The 16,889-nt window shown below is 43.7% G+C and overlaps 1 protein-coding gene across 1 annotated transcript in view; it reads left to right on the top strand.

Moving 5' to 3' along the window:
- Window positions 1-16,889, top strand: part of plekhh1 (pleckstrin homology domain containing, family H (with MyTH4 domain) member 1) — a 59,549-nt gene that overhangs the window by 20,992 nt on the left and 21,668 nt on the right. Inside the window, exons 3-11 of the mRNA XM_022672923.2 lie at window positions 3,574-3,636; window positions 3,829-3,978; window positions 4,074-4,157; window positions 4,257-4,338; window positions 4,441-4,611; window positions 5,954-6,726; window positions 8,146-8,224; window positions 12,580-12,671; window positions 12,785-12,932. Of these exons, the coding sequence (XP_022528644.2) occupies window positions 3,574-3,636; window positions 3,829-3,978; window positions 4,074-4,157; window positions 4,257-4,338; window positions 4,441-4,611; window positions 5,954-6,726; window positions 8,146-8,224; window positions 12,580-12,671; window positions 12,785-12,932 (1,642 nt within the window). The remainder of the gene's footprint in view (window positions 1-3,573; window positions 3,637-3,828; window positions 3,979-4,073; window positions 4,158-4,256; window positions 4,339-4,440; window positions 4,612-5,953; window positions 6,727-8,145; window positions 8,225-12,579; window positions 12,672-12,784; window positions 12,933-16,889) is intronic.

The following is a 16,889-nucleotide window of genomic DNA, read 5'->3' as shown; positions in this document are numbered from 1 at the left end:
AAAACTAAACAAAATGCAAAAAAAGAAAAAAAAAAGAAAAATCTGATTTTAGTCATATTTAGATGGCTGTAGTGATGCATCTTATACTAAGGGCACTGCAAGAAAGTCTGATCTGATCCTTTGGGTGGTGGAAGTGAGGAAAGGGGGAATCTGCTAACGGAGAGAAAAGAAGAACAGAGCGAAAGTGTAATGGAACAAAACAGACAAGGCCTCGGTCATGCAGAGGGAATGCATTAGTCTGTCTGTCCTGCTTTCTGCTGGGTCAGTGAACTCAAGAAAGGGCAAGCAGCCTCCAATCCAGGAACCATGCATGCATGTGTGTTTGTAATTTCTCTTTTTTTTTGCAGAACGTTTTTGTCAGATCTGTGTACGGGGTTTCCATTAATACAGACGTCTGATGAAAGCAGGCTTTAGAGTAAAATGTATGCACTTATGCTGAGTTTTTTTTCTTTTCTTTTCCACTGTTCATCTGCTTTAAGCTCTACCTACAGACTCGTTGGTGCCAGGAGTTTACTTTAGCATGCCTTTAACTGCATGTTCCTCTTTAGGTATATAAGAGCATCTGATCTCAGCCCAGATTAGCATTCATCTTGCCTATGCTCTCCCCTCTATTTATGTTTAAGATGTGGGTTTCTGTTTCTTTCCACCATGAAAAAAACAAGCTTTCATAAATCCCAGTATAGATACCATCTACTGTAATTGTGAAAAGGTTCCATATTCCCAGTTAAAAGCCTGTATGTTTACATGTTTATCTGAACTGTTTCTTTCTCTAATTTCCCTTCCAGACTCAGCCTAACAAATACCAGCTCTCTGCTTTCTAAACCAGCTCCAGTCAAACATCTGTGCTCTATATGTGCTATAAGTGTGTACGTGCACAACTGTTGTGAGCGCTGGGTGGGAGGTAGGTTTATAATGGCAGTGTGCAGTCAGACATGCCCTGAACACCTCTCTCTCTCTCCCATGTCAGCTGGTCATGGTGGTCTATTAACGAACATGCCTAGCCTTGCACTAGTAGTGCACTGACTAATTTTAGTGCCATCCATTGACTGAAATTTGTTTACAACAAGGAATTCAGTGTGTGGAAGTGTTGAACTCTTGTCATGATGAGCACAGAATTGCAGACACGTGCAGATACTGATAAAAATATATGTTTATTATAAAAATAAACAGGTGTAATACGTGGTTGATACAGAAAACAGTTAATCACCAGTGATCAGGTGAGTGCGTGATGTCAGCGGGTGGTGCATTCTGGGTAATGTAGTTGTTGACCTGAGAACCTCCGTTAGAGCTGGGTGTGGAAGGGACAGAGGAGCTAACAGCACCAGACGTGACAACTCTTCACCTTTTATTTTGATTTCATACATTTATCTAGAGCTGTGTATTGACAAAAATTGGCAAATTTGGGGTTATATTTCAATCATATTTCTTCATTTATTCATTTGTGACTACAGTACAAGTGCATCTATCGAATTTGTCTTAATTAATAATTTTATATCAGTAACAAGGCAGAATTTCAATAATAAATAAATTATGCGTTTATGGTTACAGAAGCTTTGGGAAGTCAGGCTTTCAGTGTTTAAACTAAAATTGTGTTTTTAAAAAACAATAAAAAAACAACAATAAACAAATAAAAAAAAGTACAATTTTCCCTTTCCCCTAAAGTAGTTGATCAAGTAATACAGTTGTTATTTGCGGTTTTAATGTTTAGTAATGCTCTGAAAATGGATATTTACACAAAATTGAATCGTCAAGATGGCAAACAGTCTTAATACAACAGCAAATACAATTTTTTTTAGCATTTTACCTTACTTTTGCCTTAAATAAAAGGTCCAATATTAGTAAGATTAGCTTCTTTGTCATTTTTGAACTTCAAATGTTGAAAATGTGTCTCAGCTTGTCCAAAAATGCATGTGAAAAGATTGTCCTTTAGCAGTGAATTATACTAGTGGCATAAACTTGTGGCAGAAACCACATTAACAAAGTTATTTGATATTAGACAAGTGGTGGCTCCTGTCAAATCTTCGAGGGGGGAGTGGGGCAAAGGTTCAGTGGATGAATCTTCATAAATAGGCAATAGTCAAAACGCATCTGTGCAAAAGAAACCGATTACTAACCTGATACTGTCACTTTTCCTCGAACAGTGTGTTTTTTTCTTGTCATTTTTTTCTAGTAATTGTGGACTGCTATACTCAGGAGTTTATTGTAAATGCTTTCTCAAACAAAATGATTTTGGTGCTACAGTGAATTAAAATCATCTGTAAGCAACAAAAAAGGCAGTTTGCCTCACAAATAACTCTGAACATGGATTGAAAACAACTTTGCCATCAATCATAAAATTAAGTAAAGCCTCCACATTAATCAGACATTATTTCATTTTATGTGCTGCAGATACAGACTGGCATCAGAGATGATAAATAAAATACAATTCAGCTTTGGGGATATACAGTGTAGTACAATTACACTACAAAAAATACATTAATTACTTTAAAAAAAATAGCTTGTCTATTTTTCAAAGTAGATAAGTAATTGATCACCCTCTGATTCTCAGTACCTATTCAGATTGCATTGCAGTGCCTGCACCTTTAAAAAGACAGTTAACATGGGAGTCAATAAGAGCAATCTGGGACACATTTTGTGACAGTAGTGTAGAGAATGCAACTCAATGCTGATTGTACTATAATATTTAGAGGCAGGACTGACTGTCCAGAACGGTTACAGCTTGTCTATCACTCCTCGAATGTGCTAGAAACGTTTTTTTCTTTTTATCATCATGTATTGGGTAATGCTGGTGTGATGCTTAATCGTGGGGTATAAGGTCGTCAGACCTGCGAATCCCTAGCAACATTAGTTTTATCCTGTTTGACATTCTAAATGTCATGGGACAGAAAAAAACTATTATGCACCATGATTTTTGCCATGTCTAATGGAGGCTAATGAATGGTGGACTAACCTGTTGGATATGCATGCAGGGCATCCTGCATTGAATGTGGATGTGATTTTTGCCAGAGTTGTTTTTTTGTCTGTTTGCATGGTCTACTCCAGCCAGAAATCGCTGTTCACAATCATTACTACCCACTGCCCTGTCCACTGTGGTTGGTAATGCCTTGTATGCTGTAATACTGGTACATCACATGAAACTGTGGTTTAAGGAAAGTTGAATGCACAATCTGCACAACTTCAGAGGAATCACAAACTGTATTATATCCTAATAATCTGACAAATCTGATAAAATTATTGTATTTTTTTTAAAATATCTCAGTTAGGTTTGTGCAATAATAAAATGTCATTTTAATTTTGTTGCAGTAGTGTATTTTTTATTTTTTTTTATTTTATTCAGTGTTTTGTCATTTGTCATTTCGCCAAGAGTATCGTTATCGCGAAAATACCATGAAATATTGTGATATTATTTCAGGGCCATATCGCCCAACCATACTTCAGTAAACTTATCACTTCATGATCAGTTTATATATTTCCATCCCCTGACTTTCGGTCTCGGAATGTTGTTTTATAGTTCCAGTGCAGTGCTTTACTTACAGATGTAAATCGCCATTCCTTGTTATTTTTGTCTTGCAGATGCAAGAACTTGAGCAAAGAGTGACCGAGTCTGACCAGAGAGCTGAGAATGCTGAGAAACAGGTAGGATAATTACAGCACACTGTTCTTTTCAGCTAGTGCTGATTACTGCCTGTCACTGCTAAAATAAAGCTTCTGCTTTGGATCTGTTCTCCAAGACTGATAAAAAAAAACGGCCTCATCTTTGTTAAAAACTTGAAACTTTATCGGCAAGGGAGTGCTTATTTAAGAAATGGCTAATCTCCTCCACTCCAGGTACACATAATGGAAGAGAAGCTTAAGTCAGCAAATGTGCTGCCCAGCGAATCAGAAAGCTCCTTATACAGAAGATATCAAGAGCTGACCAGTCAGATGCAGGAGAAAGATGTGATGATAAAGAGACTTGAAGCACAGCTGGAAAAACAGGTATGTGGAGATTAGAGGCAGACAGATGGCCATGTATGTCCATGAAGTTCACGTTTTAGATGCACAGAACTGTTTTTTTTTTCTCTTCTCTTTAGAGTTTGGTTCGGGCCCAAGAAGCCAAGATTATAGAGGAGAAGGCAGCCAAAATCAAAGACTGGGTTACATTCAAGTTAAGAGAGGTGAGTTTTTTTTTTTCTTGTGTGTGTGTGCTGGGTTGTACATTTGCTGTGCAAACTTTTCTGTTGAACAACATATATTCTTGAATATGCCTTCTCCAGATGGAAGTGGAGAACCAACAGCTGAAGATGGTCAATATGAAGCAGGCGGAGCAAATTATCCAGCAGCAGGACAAGCTTCAAAGTAAATGCACTATTTTTCTTTTTAAAAAGAAAATTATTTTATTATATTATTTGTACTACTGTACTGTACTGTTTGTGTTTCTGACTGCTTCTTTTTCCACAGCTCTGTTGGAGAGACCCACATCCCCTGTTTCTCCCAGGTCTCCATTGCTGGACGCTCACATGGTTCCCTCCAGCCCCCTGCATCCCCCCAGCTGCCCTGGAACTCCCCCTATACAGGACGAGGGCTGGAAAATGACAGGCCCACGCATGCCTGTGTCCAACTTTACAGCAGGTTCATTTTTACATCCTTGACTAAATACAGTTGTTGTTTGGAAATGTCCAGAAATGTTAAACAGTTTTAAACAGTTGGATATTTTACTGGACTAAAAACAATGGAAAGCAATAGTTGTTATAAAGGCTGATTATGTCATTTCAGTTTTCTTGTCTTTTGTGCTGGAATGAAATTAAATTTATGTTTAATGCCATTCTTCCCCTCCGCTGTCTACAAACCTGGGTGATTGAATCCAAGCGGTTGGACAACAGGCCCAGTATCTCGTTTTACCACAATTCCGTATGTCCATGAATCCCTGGATCTGCAGCCATTATCTAAAAAGAAACATTAACTACTGAAAGATGAACTAAACAAGCTGTTTAAGTTTTTTTTTTTTAGCCAAGAATTGTAGAATTAAGTCCCAAACATTATATGGAAGGTTATTCCAGAGTTGAGTGGCTTATAAGAGAATGCACTTGCCTCTTGATGAATCCTTCAGAATTCTGGAAACTCTTGGTAACCTTTGGGACAGTAGATTAACCATTAACAGTTATCTTAACAGTTATCTTAACAGTTAATATAGTAGTAGTTAACAGGCATAACTATGATTAATTTTCCTTAAAGGTCTCATTCCATCGTTTTTTTCATTAATTTTAAAATGTCTAAAATTGTGGTCTCTAGTATGAATGAATGCCATGTGAGCCGTTTTTTGTGAAAAAAAGTCCTCCGGTGTTTCTATATAACCCTGCTTTAGTTCACTTGATTACTGGTCTCTGAAGAAGAACAGGGTTTCGGCTGTCGCTTTCTTTCAGTTAAACTAACACTACTAAACTCTTACCTTAGACCTGCTGATTCAGTGTTTGGGCAGTTTCACCACGTCAAAGCCCCAGAGTCTGCTCTATATCATTAAATCTGATGCGAATTGCACCCGCTTTGACCGGTGTTCTGTCGAGTTGTGCTCCCTTGTCAAACCGTGCTTCCCCAGTGTATATTTAAGGTCTCTGTAAAATGCAGAATCAACTGGAGATCCAATTAAAACCTATAGTTACTTACGCAAGATAGCTAGGCTCTTTAGCTGACGAGACAGTGTCGGCTCTGCTGCAGCCTGGGTTCAGCTCTGCCTGTGGGCGGTCGCGAGCCAAAGTGGGTGAGGCCATTAATACTATTTTAACGGGTGGATGTAGTCACGTTATTTTTCTGAGTATTTTCTTCTCTTAGCTACTGCAGACAATGGAGGTTGAAGAACAGTTTCATACAATTCAGAGACCTATTGTATTACATGAAGAACAAGACAAAGTGGATTTAAGCGAGAGAAGGTGTGTGTTGTAATACAATCGACCGTGTGTATTTGTGTGATTTGCAGATGGTAAGAGGAAAGCAACAGAAAGTTCGGACTCTTCTTTCCAGAGTGCATCCAAACATCTGCCTCACCATGAAAGAAGGGACAGCTCTCTGAAGCCTGGCTTGGACAGAGGCGACACAACCAGCATTACTGCAGCCACAGACGTGCTGGAGACACCCGTGGCCATCCCTCGGGATAAAGGGGTGGGAGGGGGCTCGGACAGAGACCACTCCTCCGATGAACTCAACAGCAAATTCCGCTCCCAGCGCCTTCGCTCTTCTTCCTCCTCATCTTCCTCATCCTCCTCCACCTATGAGACCCCTGGCACTGGTGGCTTTGACACACCCACCCCTGCTCCAAAAAGTCCTCTCCCTCTGTGTGTGTCTTCTTCAGCGGGCCGTGGCCCTCTGTCCGGCACCAGTATGACTCTGCCCAAGGTACGCACCCCGCTGACTCCCAGAGACAGCATCCAGCTGGTGAAGAAGCACCACAGTCAGCCTCAGCCAGGGCTGGAGCGCCTCCATCAGGTCAACGTCAGCATAGATATCGGTTCCAGCGCGGTTCTGTTCCGCCGCAGCCAGGCACCGGCCTCTGTATCGACGCTGGGGGTGGAGGAGACTGACATTGATGAAGGACCTTCGGAGAATATGATGGAGGTGGTGGAGGAAGGGTCCACTGCAGGAGCGGTACTTCATGATGGAGTCTCGTTTGTGGGCTTGGCAGAGGAGCTGGAGATGCTGGATCCAGAGGCTTTGAAACCACCAACACCACCTCTGCACCGCTTTCCCTCATGGGTAGGACTGGGATATTTCCACTATTGCCTTTCTGCAAATTTTAAAACAGGATTTTGCACAATAGCACCATGTACAACTAAGTATAATATGAAAATACGTTCAAATTCAAAAAGTTTTAAGAGTTCAGAAATCAATATTTGGTGGAATAACCCTGGTTTTTAATCACAGTTTTCTTCCGTCTTGGCATGTTCTCCTCCACCAGTCTTGCACACTGCTTTTGGATAACTTTATGCCACTCCTGGTGCAAAAATTAAAGCAGTTCAGCTTGGTTTGATGGCTTGTGATCATCCATCTTCCTCTTGATTATATTCCAGAGGTTTTTAGAAACTTATATTTTTTAAGTAAGCTATTATATTTTTCCAGTTACTTTTATTTGTTTGAGGTGAAATTGAAAAAGAAAATATTTCAGAAACACAGCTCATCAGAGGGCCATAACATTTATTTCTTTTTATGAGCTGAAAGCCTGAAAGCCCTCCTTTACGCAGATACAACATTAAATGACTAATATAATTGGATTATCAGGACATCTCTTAGAGAAGCTTTTGTGGACAGATGAAACAAAATATTAATTCAATTCAATTCAATTCAATTCAATTTTATTTATATAGCGCTTTTTACAACAAAGGTTGTCACAAAGCCGCTTTACAGGAAAAACAGGTCCACGCCTCTTATGAGCAGCACCACAGAGATGCCAATTTTATGGTGACACAGTGGCAAGGAAAAACTCCCTTTAAGAGGAAGAAACCTTGGAAGGAACCAAGACTCAGTCCGAGGAACCCATCCTACTCGGGTTGACCCGCTCAGTACAAACAAACAACAAACAAATAACAGAACAAAACAGTACAGAGAATTAATGTGAACTATGGCTAATATAACAGGTACTAATTTATGAATATAAAAATGTGATGGGCACAAACTATAGAGCTATGGCTAATACAGAAACAGATACTGAGTGTGTTAATGGTAATCAGTGCAGGGTTGCAGAGCCGGAGAACAACACAGCGGGCAGTGGAGATCCAGGCTGGGAACATCAGGAACAGGGCATCTCCATACATGTAAAAGAGATAGATAGAGAAAACAGAAAGGAAAGGAAGAGAAAAAAAAAGCAGAAGTTAGAAGGGTTGTGAAATAATTCTGATGAGTAGAAGGACAGGGCTGATTCCTGAAAGCTGGAACCACAGACGGACACATCCAGAAAGACCGGCCGGCCAGGCGTCTCAGCACATGTGAGAAAGACAGAGAGAGAGAACAGAGAGGGGAGGGAAGAATAATAATATATATAATATATATATATATATATATATATATATATATATATATATATATATATATATATATATTTTTTTTTTTTAAGCATACTGAGTCAAGGCTATTTATGAGTATTTTGTTGTTACTAAACGTACTTCTTGTTTTCTGCAGGAGAGCCGTATCTATGCAGTGGCGAAGTCTGGCATGAGGGTGTCAGAGGCCAGTCCTGGAGCCAGGAACACCGGAAGAGGTCAGTCAGCCAGTTATGAACAAATTCCAGTGCAGCATCAGCCAGTCACATGCAGTCATCACTCAGTCCCCACTCCATCATCAGCCAATCACCACACCCCGCTCCTGTGTTGCACGGTAAACAGATGTGCTCTAGGGGAAGATGGTGTTAGAATGTTTCTCCTCTTGATCTGTCAGTGAGAGGCAAGGGATTGTTTGATGTCACTTCCTCTCACCTGGAGGAACACATACACACACCTGGGCAGGTGAGACCACCATTCATTGAAGCTTTTAGAAGCTTTTAGAGGGGTGTCAGAGTACAGGGTGAGAATGGAAAGACTTCTTTCTAATTAACCCTGATGAAAGGAAGAAACCAGTGTGTAATTATCACTCGACTTCCCCCACCCGTCTTTCTCTACCACCGTAGTGTAGCAGAGACGAACTGTCTGCAGCAGAACTTGGTTACAGATTCAGATTCAGTTTGATTGTGGAGATGTATTGCTCTTTAGAATCTAGTCTTAAACAGTATTTGAGTTGGATTCGTTTTTTTTTTTAAACCTTGTTCATAAAAAATCATAGCCTGAAACAAACGATTGAATCTGATATTTACTTAAATCAAGCCTAACCCATGCATAGTCTTGTAAAAGACTTGTCAGTAACACACATTTTGGATAACTTTATGCCACTCCTGGTGCAAAAATTCAAGCAGTTCAGTTTAGTTTGTTGGCTTGTGATCGTCTGTCTTCCTCTTGATTACATTCCAGAGGTTTTCAATTTGGTAAAATCAAAGAAACTCATCATTTTAAGTGCTCTCTTATTTTTTTTCCAGAGCTGTATATATATATATATATATATCAAACCTAAATTGACAGAAGTCAGGAACTTTTGGTCCATTCAACAAATACATTTTCATGCATATATGGAATCTTAACATGACACTAATCGGAAAGTTTAATCCAGACTGGCCTTTAGGATGGTGCACAGCACCGGAAAAACTACTTTATTCCAAGGCCTCGCTTTTTCAAACCTAAATGGACAGAGATCAGAAACCTTTGGTCCAATCAACACAAACATGTATGTGCCTACAGTACAGGTCAAAAGTTTGGACACACATTCTCATTCAATGCATTTTCTTTATTTTCATGACTGTTTACATTGTAGATTTTCACTGAAGCCATTAAAACTATGAATGAACACATGTGGAGTTTTATGTACTTAACAAAAAAGGTGAAATAGGTATTTTTTACATATATATTCTAGGGTTTTCAAAAAAGCCACCATTTGCTCAGATTACTGCTTTGCACACTCTTGGCATCATTCTCTCAGTGAGCTTCAAGAGGTGGTCACCTGAAATAGTTTTCCAACAGTCTTGAAGGAGTTCCCAGAGGTGTTTAGCACTTGTTGGTCCCTTTGCCTTCACTCTGTGCTCCAGCTCACCCCAACGTCACCACAAAGACCTGGGTCCAGGTCCGGTGACTGTGGAGGCCAGGTGATTTTTTGTTAAGTACATAAAACTCCACATGTGTTCATTCATAGTTTTGATTACTTCAGTGAGAGTCTACAATATAAATAGTCATCAATGTGACATAGATTGTTTGAGACAGATTGGCCTTTGGAATGGTGCACAGCACCCAATAACCTATACTACTTTTAGGGGTGTGACGAGACACTAATATCACGAGATGAGACGAGACACGAAATTTTAAAGGAAAATGTCAAAAATGAAAAATAGAAAACTTGAAAACTAGAGTTTTATTTGGCAAAATCATATAACTTACACTTAACAGACTGGTTTCTCTCACACATTGATTTTATAAGAAATAGAAATAAGAAAAAAAAACTTTTCTAGGTCTTATATAGTGCAAACAATAAGTGCAAACCTCAACCAGTCATATTAAGACTATGGTTTATGTTTTTTTCTCCTAAATCTCTTGTAATTTAACTATGTATAACCATAACCAGTCATATTAAGACTATGCTTGAATTGCAAACAGAGAGAGAACATTTTTTTAAATACAGTACAGAGCTACGAGATTAGTACAGCTGCCTATGAAACAGTCACGTGTAGGATTTACTTACAGTATTTACATATGGTTTGTGTCTTGTTGGTCACTCTGTTACCATTTATTGTTTCCACTGGAGCCAAAATGCAGCCAGACTTACAACTTAAAAGTAGCAGAAGCATCTTCTATACAAATGCCTGAATTTTCCTCTTCTGCTGAGAGCAGCTCTCACTGCTTAGCCATCATACTCTATCGCTATCGCTACTGGGTTGGCAGATCCCTCTTAAAAAGTCCACACTTAACTGTTTTTTTGCCCTGCGAGACAGGTTTAAGCCTGACGAGATCTGGCACAAGATCTCGCGAGATTAAAACGGACGATATTTCTCGTCAGGCTTCTCGTCACACCCCTACCTACTTTGCTAGATTTATTGGCCTCACGTTTTTAAAACTAAGTGGACAAAAACTCATGAACCTTTTTTTTTAGTTTGAACAAGAATGGCCTTAGAGAGGCTCTACAGTGCACAGAGTTTTCAGAGTTACTGTAACTCATATTGGTACAAATTGTTCAAATTGCTGTAATGTATCTGCAATTGGTCACACTGTATAGGCGTTTATGGATGTAGCAAAGTCTGCAGAATTGAATTCGTACTAGACTGGTCTTTAGGTCATGTTTAAAGACCACTGCTCAACAATTAAAACTTAGGGAAGCCTTTTAATTATCTCTAAATTTAATAATCTCGGATTGCCTAAAATTGTATTAGAACTTCTCCTGGGAAATCATGGGATAGCAGTATGTAAATGGTCTGTATGTAAGTATGTAAAAGGTCTCATGGTATGGCTTGGGATTGCCTACACCTGTATCAGTTGAGATGTTATCTTTGGTAGAGACCTAATAGTGAGTGCCAGGTAGGTGGGACATTACATTTCTGTGTGTTCTGGGAGCAAATCATACAAGGCATTACCAGCCACAGTGGACAGCACAGTGGGAGGTCATGATCATGAGTTGCGGTGTCTGGCAAGAACTGTCTGTTTTAAGCAGACAGGCATAAATCACACCCACATTCAATACAGGAGGCCACAAACACATATCCTGCAGTTAAGTACAACATTCTCTAGACAAAATGTATGGGGCCGATACTAGTCCCATGTCCCTTTGGTAAGTCAGTGTATTTTAATAGCCTTTTTAAAGTATCTGCAGTGTTGTGTTCCATTATTTTAGAGTGAAAGTGAAGAAAAAACTTCCACTTGTAGCAATTAAGGCCATAGACAATCTTGATGGGCTGGACTCCGTTCTCCAGGATAGACTGTTTTCTTCTACTGTGACTTCTACTGTGAAAGTGCTTCATTGATTTCTTTTCTTGGCACTCGTATTAAAAGCAGGGCCCAGTTTCAATTAGCTTATTGATGTAGGCCAAACTTCACTGAGCACGCTCCAGAAAGGTTCTTTCATGAAAGTTAAAACGGTATTGCAAGTGACACAGAAGCTCTGAAGAAGTGAGTGAGATTAATTAATAGTTCCCTTGTAAGGTGACATCTTTGGATCCATGTACTCCTGAAGTTCAACACTGAGCTGTTTTGTATCTGACTAATGCTGACATGAATAGGGCTGGATTATAAGACAAATAAACTTATAGACCAATATTTCTAAAATAAATAGCAATATTAAATACAATATGATATGATAAAAACCTTAAAGAATTTAATATTTAATTATTCGTAACACCGCAACACAACATTTTGTATATTCAAATAGTAAATAGTTAACTGTGCATTTATTACTAAATATACAGATGTACACTCCACTCTACAATGTCATGGGTTGTAAATTGCACTGGATTTTTTTGTTTGAGATCGTCAAATGAAAACTAAATAATTTTAGCAATACTGTTCTCTGTGGAGTGTCATCCCTCTGGAAACCAAACAGTTTCCACATAAATGACTCATTCTCATTATTTTAGGACCCGAGTAGCAGGTGTAATATCACTAAATTGTCCATTTTTGTATCTTATATACAATAGTTTCGAATATATTGATATTTATGACATATTGCTCAGCCCTACCCATAAAAAAACAGTACGTGTAAGTTAAACAGTACTAGTAAGTTACACTTACAATGACTAATCCAATACTTACTATCAAAAATTATACATTTTCCCTTTACAAAGTTATTTTTCTGATCACCCTTATTGTAATCTACAGCCCTCTACTAAATAGACAGAGCCACATCCATCATCCCAGCATGTTGTTTCTTAAACACATGATTGATATTTTGCTGTTAACTTACTTTGCCAGAAAATGTCAGTTAAGGTGGAATGAGTTCTGTATGCTTTTTGTTTCTGAATGTCATTAATGCTGAGTGTCATTAACCCTGCAGTGTCCATCCTGCCTCAGTACCCTGCAGCCGGTCCTTTTACTCATCTCATCTACAAGAACATCAGTGTTCCAGTCTACTCCACACTTAAAGGGGTGAGAAGGATAGCAGCACATTCATATAGTATTTTATTATTATGTATCCACTAAATAAGGTGTGGGAATAAGAATAATAGGTTGTTGTGTTGTGTTTGTGTGTGCTCTTCTAGAAAGCTACTCAGATCAGCAGTGTTCCTCTTCCTGATGATGACTCGGGCTCAGAGGATGATAGCAGCTCACTGGTCAGTCTTCGCACCTCAGCTGTGGGTCTGGAGAGGAAGGGCAGCACCCCCGGAAGCCCTCGTGCTGTAAAGAGAGGTAAAGATGACCAACGCTATCCAACCAACAGGAAAGGTTTTTAAATGTAATCTTTGAGATGTGGATACCACAGTATTTTTCAAAATTTGATTGCACACAGAACATGTACAGGACAGGATACAGCAAGAGGGTTCTGTATATAGGATTGAAAATAATATTTTGACACCAAGCAGAACCATATGCACTATATGTGCTATACAGAATCATTTTGTATTGAATCAAAAAGATCTGAACAGCTTTTTTTCATAACAAAGAACCATTTTCATACATTTAAATAGTTGAATCATGGTTATGAACGCTGACACTTCAACAAGCTCTATAAGTAATGAGGTGTTATCTTGTAAGTGAGGTTGAGCACTGGCCAACACGCTCACATCCAGGTGATGTGAATTATCAATATATCAATAATGGTGCCTCCATTCACACAGATTTTTTTATTTAAAGTTTGTCTTTGAAATTATTGTTACGGTGGAGACGGAGGGGTGTGAAGGAGGAGGAGGACGTAAGTGCAAAGATAATTATTTATTTAACAAGATAAATCGAACATTAAACAAAACACGGGTAACGCAAAAAACATACAAAAAAACAAGGCAAGGAGAATATAAAACTGGAACAAAGACTAAGAAACACAGACCACTAAACTAAGACTAGGATACAGCAAGGATACGAACGGACAGCAAGGATACCAGGATACAAGGATACAAAATACAAAAGACTCGACACAGCACGTACAAACAGAGGGGCTTATATACAGGAGGAGAGTGAGAAACACCTGGGCTAGGATGACGAGGGGGGCAGGGTTACAAACAAGACACAGGTGAGAACACTAATGGTTAGGGCGGGACTAGGGCGGAAACAGGTACAAAAACACAACACAAGCACATGGCAGGGAACACATGACAGGTAAACAGAGGGGCAGGAGCACTAGGGAACAAATGAGGGAGAAACATAACACAGACATGGGCTAAGGTGTAACATAACCCCCCCTCAACGGCGCCACTTCCAGAGGCGCCGAGAGAGAGGGAACAGGGACTGGACAGGGGACATGAACGGAGACTGGACAGAGGACTGGACAGGGAATGGAAACTGGACAGGAGACGTAGACCGGGCAGGGAACTTGACATGGGACGGAGACTGGAATGTAGACTGGGACGGGGACAGGACACATGGCTGGACAGGGGACCGAACAGGAGACGGAGACTGGAAAGGGAACGGAGACTGGAACTGGACAGGGGACCGAACAGAAGACGGGGACTGGACAAAACTGGACAGGGGAACTGGAACCATAACAGTGACGGGGACAGAAACAAATACAGTGACTGGGACGGGAACAGAAACACCACCGGGGACAGGAATGGGAACAAACACAGACACTGGGACCAGGACAGGGAGAGACACGGGAACAAACAAAACTTGGGGATGCCCAGGACTGGCTAAAGTCTGTGGGGTAGTTAGAGGGGCCAGCCTGGGCACAGTTCTTGGGCAGAGGTCCGGGGGCCTTGGGGCGGGCCTAGGAGCCCGTGACCTGGGAGCAGGCCTGGGGATAGGCCTGGGGGCATACAAAGTTCTGGGAGTGGGCACAGGGTCAGAGGCGGCCGGAGCCGCGGGCACAGGGTCAGAGGCGGCCGGAGCCGCGGGCACAGGGTCAGAGGCGGCCGGAGCCGCGGGCACAGGGTCAGAGGCGGCCGGAGCCGCGGGCACAGGGTCAGAGGCGGCCGGAGCCGCGGGCACAGGGTCAGAGGCGGCCGGAGCCGCGGGCACAGGGTCAGAGGCGGCCGGAGCCGCGGGCACAGGGTCAGAGGCAGTGGGTACCACATGAGCGGCAGGCACTTCAGACACAGGAGCTGAGGCTGTAGCAGCGGGAGCTGCTGGTGCTGGAGCTGAGGCTGTAGCAGCGGGAGCTGCTGGTGCTGGAGCTGAGGCTGTAGCAGCGGGAGCTGCTGGTGCTGGAGCTGTGGCAGCAGGTGCTGGAGCTGGAGCTGTGGCAGCAGGTGCTGGAGCTGGAGCTGTGGCAGCGGGTGCTGCTGGTGCTGGAGCTGAGGCTGTAGCAGCGGGAGCTGCTGGTGCTGGAGCTGAGGCTGTAGCAGCGGGAGCTGCTGGTGCTGGAGCTGAGGCTGTAGCAGCGGGAGCTGCTGGTGCTGGAGCTGAGGCTGTAGCAGCGGGAGCTGCTGGTGCTGGAGCTGAGGCTGTAGCAGCGGGAGCTGCTGGTGCTGGAGCTGAGGCTGTAGCAGCGGGAGCTGCTGGTGCTGGAGCTGGGGCAGCGGGTGCTGCTAGTGCATGAGCTGGAGCTGAGGCTGGAGCAGTGGGTGTTGCTGGTGCTCGTGACCTGGGAGTAGGCACAGGAGCAGAGGCTGGACCCCCATGCACATGAACTGGGGTAACAGCGGGCACAGAGTCAGAGGCGGCCGGGGCCGCGGGAACTGGGTCAAAGGCGGCCGGGGCCGCGGGAACTGGGTCAGAGGCGGCCGGGGCCGCGGGAACTGGGTCAGAGGCGGCCGGGGCCGCGGGAACTGGGTCAGAGGCGGCCGGGGCCGCGGGAACTGGGTCAGAGGCGGCCGGGGCCGCGGGAACTGGGTCAGAGGCGGCCGGGGCCGCGGGAACTGGGTCAGAGGCGGCCGGGGCCGCGGGAACTGGGTCAGAGGCGGCCGGGGCCGCGGGAACTGGGTCAGAGGCGGCCGGGGCCGCGGGAACTGGGTCAGAGGCGGCCGGGGCCGCGGGAACTGGGTCAGAGGCGGCCGGGGCCGCGGGAACTGGGTCAGAGGCGGCCGGGGCCGCGGGAACTGGGTCAGAGGCGGCCGGGGCCGCGGGAACTGGGTCAGAGGCGGCCGGGGCCGCGGGCACAGGGTCAGAGGCGGCCGGAGCCGCGGGCACAGAGTCAGAGGCGGCCGGAGCCGCGGGCACAAAGTCAGAGGCGGCCGGAGCCGCGGGCAGCGCAGAAACAGAGGCGGTGGGTCCTGCTGGCGTGAGCGCGGCAGGCACCGCTGACGTGGAGGCGGCTGGCACCGCTGGCGAAGAAGCCGCTTCAGCGGGAGCTGAGAGTGCGGCTGCCGCCAAGATCCGGACAGGAGCTGCAGATTCAGCAGTGGGCGTGGCTGTGAACACCGGACCGGAGCTTGCTTCCGGAGCCGGAGTCGAAGATCTGGAAGCCAGCCGCGCTGGAGAGCTGGAAGCCGGCCGCGCTGGAGTGCTGGAAGTCGGCCGCGCTGGAGAGCTGGAAGCCGGCCGAGCTGGAGTGCTGGAAGCCAGCTGCGCTGGAGAGCTGGAAGCCGGCCGCGCTGGAGAGCAGGAAGCCGGCCGCGCTGGAGTGCTGGAAGTCGGCCGCGCTGGAGTGCTGGAAGTCGGCCGGGCTGGAGAGTGCGGTGGAGCTAACATGCTAGTTAGCTTAGCTGGAGCTGGGCCGACACTCTCCACCCCGCGGAGAGGCGCCGGGAGCGGTTCATCCCCCCGAATTAGCTCCGCGAGAAACCGGAGATACTCCAGGTCCGCCTTCCTCGTGGCATTCCATTTTGCTACGTCCATGATTGGGTCGAGTCTTATGTTACGGTGGAGACGGAGGGGTGTGAAGGAGGAGGAGGACGTAAGTGCAAAGATAATTATTTATTTAACAAGATAAATCGAACATTAAACAAAACACGGGTAACGCAAAAAACATACAAAAAAACAAGGCAAGGAGAATATAAAACTGGAACAAAGACTAAGAAACACAGACCACTAAACTAAGACTAGGATACAGCAAGGATACGAACGGACAGCAAGGATACCAGGATACAAGGATACAAAATACAAAAGACTCGACACAGCACGTACAAACAGAGGGGCTTATATACAGGAGGAGAGTGAGAAACACCTGGGCTAGGATGACGAGGGGGGCAGGGTTACAAACAAGACACAGGTGAGAACACTAATGGTTAGGGCGGGACTAGGGCGGAAACAGGTACAAAAACACAACACAAGCAC

Source organism: Astyanax mexicanus, chromosome 14 (genome assembly GCF_023375975.1).
Source record: "Astyanax mexicanus isolate ESR-SI-001 chromosome 14, AstMex3_surface, whole genome shotgun sequence".
Lineage (NCBI taxonomy): Eukaryota > Metazoa > Chordata > Actinopteri > Characiformes > Acestrorhamphidae > Astyanax > Astyanax mexicanus.
This window is presented reverse-complemented; position numbering and strand designations above follow the sequence as displayed.